The sequence below is a fragment of the Helianthus annuus genome, chromosome 1, assembly GCF_002127325.2.
Source record: "Helianthus annuus cultivar XRQ/B chromosome 1, HanXRQr2.0-SUNRISE, whole genome shotgun sequence".
In the NCBI taxonomy this organism is placed as follows: domain Eukaryota; kingdom Viridiplantae; phylum Streptophyta; class Magnoliopsida; order Asterales; family Asteraceae; genus Helianthus; species Helianthus annuus.
Genome location: NC_035433.2, coordinates 10,455,913 through 10,462,385, shown reverse-complemented (window position 1 = coordinate 10,462,385; position 6,473 = coordinate 10,455,913). Strand labels below are relative to the sequence as shown.

Sequence of the window (6,473 nt, the reverse complement as noted above, 5' to 3'; positions counted from 1 at the left end):
TAGTAGTTAATATATTGATTCAGTGAAAATCATAAGATGACCATTTAAAAGAAGTAATCGATCTGAATAATGATTTGACTAAATTTTAAAATAATTTAACAATTTAACTAACGACTTTCAATAAGATTTATCTAATAATAATATTTTAAATGAATTAATAGTCTAACTAACCACTTTCTATGAGATTTATGTAATTAGAATTTCACATATGTCTAAAAACAAAAATCATGCACGTCTATAATCATTTTTTTGCACTCATGAGTAAAAATGTGTAAGTAGCCATAGACGAAACCAACCAAATAAGTTAAATAGTATCACATGCCCACACAATTTATGTTTTTTGCACTCCCAAAGGAAATCACACAACCAACTAAATAATGTCACGCGTGCATAAAATTCACATTTTTTAGGAACATCAAAAGAAAGCTACACAACCAATGACGACTTCTCAAGGTTATGGCCCCAAACCATGATATTTTCGTTTTGGATTGAGGTGTCATGCTTTGATTGAATGTATTTTATAAATAAATGGGTAATTATCTCTATCTTAAACGGTCATGTCATTATGTTTTAAAGAATATACAATCAAATGAGCAGTTAGGCAAAATTTTCAGTAAAAATGATCATCATTTAACGGTCTAACTAATTTCTATAAGGTTTATGTAATTAGAATTTTTTTAAATGAATTAACAGTCTAACTAACGGCTTTCTATGAGGTTTATGTAAATAGAGTTTCACATGTGCCAAAAAAACAAAAATCATGCACGTCTATAATCATGTTTTTTTGCACTAACGAGTGAAAATGTGTAAGTAGCCATAGACGAAACCAACCAAATAAGTTAAATAACGTCATATGCCCACACAATTTATATTTTTTGCACTCCCTAGAGAAAATCACACAACCAACTAAATAATTTCACACGTGCATAAAAATTTTTAGGACTATCTGAAGAAAGCTATGCAGCCAATGACGAATTCTCAAGGTTATGGCCAACCATGATATGTTCGTTTTGGGTTGAGGTGTCTTGGTTTGATTGGATGTACTTTTATAAATAAATGTGCAACCATTTTAAACGGTCATATATTTATGTTTTAAAGAATCTATCAGATGACTACTACTAGTTAGGCAAAATTTTAAGTTAAAATGGTTATAAATTGTAATAAAAACATTTTTCCGTTATTTCAATTTTATAACCAGTTAGTGTATTTGCTATACTTGCCAAATATTATTGTTATACAAAATATATTTTTTAAACAAAATGATTTAAGATCAAGTAAGCATTTTAACAACATTTTATCCTTATTCAACAACTACAAATCTATCAAGCGGTCATGATATGGTTTGGCCATTTTGTCAGTTTAGTCTGAAGGTTTGAAACGTTGTCATTTTAGTCCAAATAGTTTCAAACGTTGCCATTTTAGTCCACTGAGTTAACTTCGTCCATTTTTTCTTTTAATGAGAAGGGCAATTCGGTCATTTTATATGGCTGTATTGCCCTTCTAGTTAACAGAATAACATATAAAATGACCGAATTGCCCTTTTCGTTAACATAAAAATGGATGAAGTTAACCCAGTGGACTAAAATGACGACGTTTGAAACTATTTGGACTAAAATGGTGACGTTTCAAACCTTTAGACTAAACTGTCAAAATGACCCCAATTACAGGGACTAAAATGACATCTAACTCTTTGCTTTATTTATATTCACAAACTTCTATTAAAATATACACATGAAGAGCCAGAGTTATAGAAGATACCCCTGTATTGGGTCGAGATGGGCCGGACCGGGCCAGTGGGCTTCAACCCATTAAAGCAAGCTTATTTTATGTGTTTGGAGATTGAAAAGGTAATAAAGGGTGGTTATGCTCACCCTCATATGTCACAATAAGCATTCCAAAATCAACCAAACATCTCTCCACCTTTTTTCTTGCAGGACAACCTCTGAAACTGCTACATCTATAGTATCCTCTATTTTCACAACAAAACAAAAAAAAAATTAAAAAAAAAAACAGATATGTTGGTAAGTTTATATCTCTAGTTTATGGTTTTTTTCAATATAGAATGTGAATAAATAAAATCCCTAATAAAACATAGGTAAAATATTAAAGCTTGATGTCAAAATAAGAAATAAAAAGATTCAACGTAGAATCTTTAGATTATATCATTATTTCATTCTGAATTCTAAAGTCACAACAATTACTTTCAAAACGCATATCCAAACACAACTAAACACGTAAAAAAACAAGTAATTAATATAGGTGAAGTTAACCTATTTAAGTAGAACACTAGCTATGTGTCATATATCCACATTTGGATTATTTTACTATCAAGATTACATATTTATCTATCAATCTCATTATAGGTGAAGTTAACCTATTTAAGTGCACCCACAAGATTACTTTAATATATCCTTTGTCGAAAAAGGGTATATTAGACATTTGACAAACAGACGAGTGTAAGTACCTAGGATGAGGTGAACCCTTGATGGGCTTCTGGCCATACTTCCTCCAAGAATACTCATCGGGTGGGATATCTGCTAGCTTATTACTGATAGCAGGAACTTTGATCGATCTCTGAATCCTATGTCTTCTATTTAACCAAACAAAAAAAAAAAACAAACTTTAGCATTTTTTACTTGATCTTGGAAGTGATCCGTGTAGTTTAACGCACGGATCTTACAACAAGGCAAAACGAATGCGTAATTGTCCAATTGAGTCAAACTTTAAGCAGGCACTGCATGTTTTATCTCTAACGGTTCAAACATATAAAATCATAAGCTTGAAAAGAAACATGTCAAACATGATCAAAGTAGTCATTTTATTTAACATACTAGATTATTAAATAAATAAATAAATAAATTGAAGCCGTATAATGCACAAAAAAATGTTTACAAAAGTCATAAATTATTTGGACAAAAAACATTTTGGACCAATTCGACCCGACCCGTATTAAGTACCAAAAACGGCCCGTTTTAACCCAAACCAAAAAGGACCTGTTTTAACCCCGAACCCAGTTTCAATTCAAGATTATGAACAATTAGACATAAACCTCTTCTTGGAGCAGTGACATCTACCACCTGAACACCTCTTCTTGTGTTGAAACATTTCTTGATCACTTAACCGCGACGACCCGATCAAATTCAAAGAACTCCCTTCAACACTCAACGACGAAACAAAAGACTTACTCAACGAAACCGAAGGCGAACAAGCAGAACTACTGAAATTCAAACTAAACCCACCATTTCCCTTATGATACATCATCATCTGACCCTGTTGGGGTGTCAGAAACTGACAACTAGAAACAGGGGAAGGGGCATTTTGGGAAACTTGTGTCAATTTACCAAAATTTGAACTCATAACTTGATGATCTTGATCTAAAAACATGTTCTGAGGAAATGGGGTTTGAAATTTGAAGCCTTTTCTCACTCTAGAACGACTTAAATCTCGATCAAGAAGCGATACGACTCGTTTGAATGCGATCACAACATCCCCTGTTTTTTCAATTAGAGTTTTGTGTGGAATATGATCATGGGGTTGGGATAATAGATTAATGATTCTGTTGAAACGTTGTGTAGCATCTTTGTTAGCTGATTCAACCTCTTGCATGTTGAAGGATTCTGATTTTGATAGCTCAGAATTGAAAAACAGAGGTGAAGAATTGAAAGAGTAGAAGTTGGGATGTGATAATTGAAGAAAAGGGTATGTTGTTAAGTGTGTAAAGATTGAATTTGGGTGAAATTTATAGTGAAATTGAGTGAAAATTGGGGATAAATGAGTAGGGTGAGTGATTATGTTGCTAAGGTGGATTCCATTGAAGGGTTATGGTTGTCATGATCAAGAAATGGAAGTTGCATATGTTCCCATAAGCATGTGTTTTAATTAAATAATAAAGGGATAATAATCCCAACTTTCACCAATTGGCCCGATAATCCTGTCAACTTTCGACTTATTTTCCTCTCGCACTCCTAAACCAAGTGAACTCTAACCCAATTAGTTTTTTTTTTTTTTTTTTTTTTTTTTTTGTGGATGTGGCATATGACGTGGCGGTTTTTGCTGGCGTGGCAATTTTGTTGACATGACACCTTTTGCTGACGTGAAATCTGATGCATCTGATGTGGCTTTTTTTGTTGATGTGGCATTTGTTTTATGATGTGGCATCTGACGTTAGCTAACCGGGTTAGGGTTCAGTTAGTTTGGGAGTGCTAGGGAAAATAAGTTGAAAGTTGAGAATGTTGTGGTACAAATTGAGAGTGCTATCGGCCAATTCATGAATAAATTGCTTTTTAGTGGAAATATATTGATTAATGATTTTTTAATTACTATTTAAGGTTCAAAACGTTATTTATGTTCGAAAATTTGATGCCATTCCAAAAAAAAAAATGTATGAAAATTGGAAATAATACATTTTAAACTAAAGGGAGGGGTGTTCATGCAATGCGGTGGTGAACAAACACACTGGCAAAGGTGCTGGTAAAGACTAAAGAGTGTGATCACGTAATTATATATAATTATGTAACGTACTAGTTTTCTTACAATTAAAAAAACTATAGTAATGTCATATTCAAGTTAAAGAGAATACAATGCGTGTTTTTTTTGGTAAAAAATTATAAAAAAATATTAGCGTATAAAAAAGTTATGATCATTTAAGATTCATGGAGAAAATTGTATGTGCTAGGAATATTTAGCTTTAAAGGATTCTACCAGATGTATTAAAACTTGTAATGACTTAAAGTCTTAAAAATAAGTTAAGTTACCTTCTTATCATCCTTATATGTATTATCATATAGTATAGATAATGACTGGCATTAATAACTTGATTTATTGATCTCTATAATCACGAGTTTGGTTTGATTTGGGGCTAAAATCGAATATCATTATCAACGAATTCATGTAAAGAAACAACCTTATAAATCAATATAATAATTATTACCTTTTGTGTATTGTTATTAGTTTTTAATGAAATCTTGAATGATAAATGAAAATCATTTATGTATTTAAAATGTTTGCATAGCTTATAAATAAACTAACGATTTAATGTTTAGCAAATGATTATTAACAAAAGTCAAACATAATCACTACAAAGGTTGGTTTGTAATAAAAAGAATTGATTTTTGCTCATTGGCAGTTGTATGTGACAAATAAAAATAAAAGAAGACATAAAGTCAAGTTATTAACATTAGCTAAATATGAAAAATGTTACAAATAAGACGAAAAATGTGGGTTATAAAGAAATATTTAGAGATTTATAGATTCCTTATATGTTTGTTACTTGTATATTGTAATTACCAATGAGGTTTGTGGCCTATTGACAAAGATAAAAGCCTTTAGATACACTTAGATTTGAAGGTCTTAGGTTCAATACTTCAAATCTCACAACATGAATAAAGAACAAAAAAAACTTGTATATTGCAATTTAACCTTTTTTCTATATTTAATGTGTCATTTCCTATTATTGTAAAATGAGTTATATTATATATTATATAAAGTAAAATATATTATATAAAACGACCTATGATTTTTTTCGTATTTATTTGTTAATGAGAAACCACTTCGTGTTAAAGGATGAAAGTGTTAAAATATGTTAATAATTGTAACATGGGAACCAATTGTGAGTATAGTAGCATCTACATCTATGTGTAATTTATTAAATCAATAAATTTTTAAGAAGTATTTTCTGTATACAACCCGTGTAACACACATGAGATCATAAACTAGTTACTAACAAACCAAAATTATTATATTTGTATTGTACACCTATAAGTGTTAGGGTTTCTGTGGATGAAAAACAGATCTTATATGTGTAACACATGGGATCTTAAACTAGTTACTAACAAACCAAAATTTTTATAGAGTTAATTACCGTTTTCGTCCATGTGGTTTATCAAAAATCACTATTTCAATCCATTAGTTTAAAAATTGCGATTTCAGTCCCTGTGGTTTCACTTTCGTAACCATTTCAGTCCACCTCGTAACCATTTCAGTCTCTGTACTAACACAATAAATGGATTGAAATGGTTACGAAAGTGAAACCACGGGGATTGAAATTGTTATGAAAGTGAAACCACAGGGACTGAAATGGTTACGAGGTGGACTGAAATAGTGATTTTTGACAAACCACAAGTACGAAAACAATAATTAACTTATTTTTATATTTGTATTGTACATCTACAAGTGTTAGGGTTTCTATGGATAAAAACAAATTTTATATGATTGACTTTGATGAGTCAAATTGAAGAAATTTTTTGATTTTGTAATGTTTTCTTTATTATTTTGGAGTCTGTATATCTGAGGCTAGTTATTACAATTTAAAAAAATGATCATCACGTGATTAAAATCATGATATGTAAATACACATGCATTCTAAATTCATATTATTACTTATTTTTATTTTATTTTTGAAGTATGATTATATTATCCTAAAAAGATAATATGATTATGACGAACTGAAGCTAGCTTTATAAATCTATACTATA

The 6,473-nt window shown here is 30.6% G+C and overlaps 1 protein-coding gene across 1 annotated transcript; it reads right to left on the bottom strand.

Annotated features, from left to right (window-relative positions):
* Nucleotides 1-1,676: 1,676 nt before the first annotated feature.
* LOC110945138 (probable WRKY transcription factor 39) lies at nt 1,677-3,848 on the bottom strand. The gene is made up of 3 exons (XM_022186764.2): nt 3,050-3,848; nt 2,465-2,590; nt 1,677-1,969 (listed from the first exon to the last, which is right to left on the bottom strand). Exons 1-3 carry the CDS (start codon nt 3,604-3,606, stop codon nt 1,825-1,827), a joined length of 828 nt encoding a protein of 275 aa, XP_022042456.1. The 5' UTR covers nt 3,607-3,848; the 3' UTR covers nt 1,677-1,824.
* Nucleotides 3,849-6,473: the final 2,625 nt, after the last annotated feature.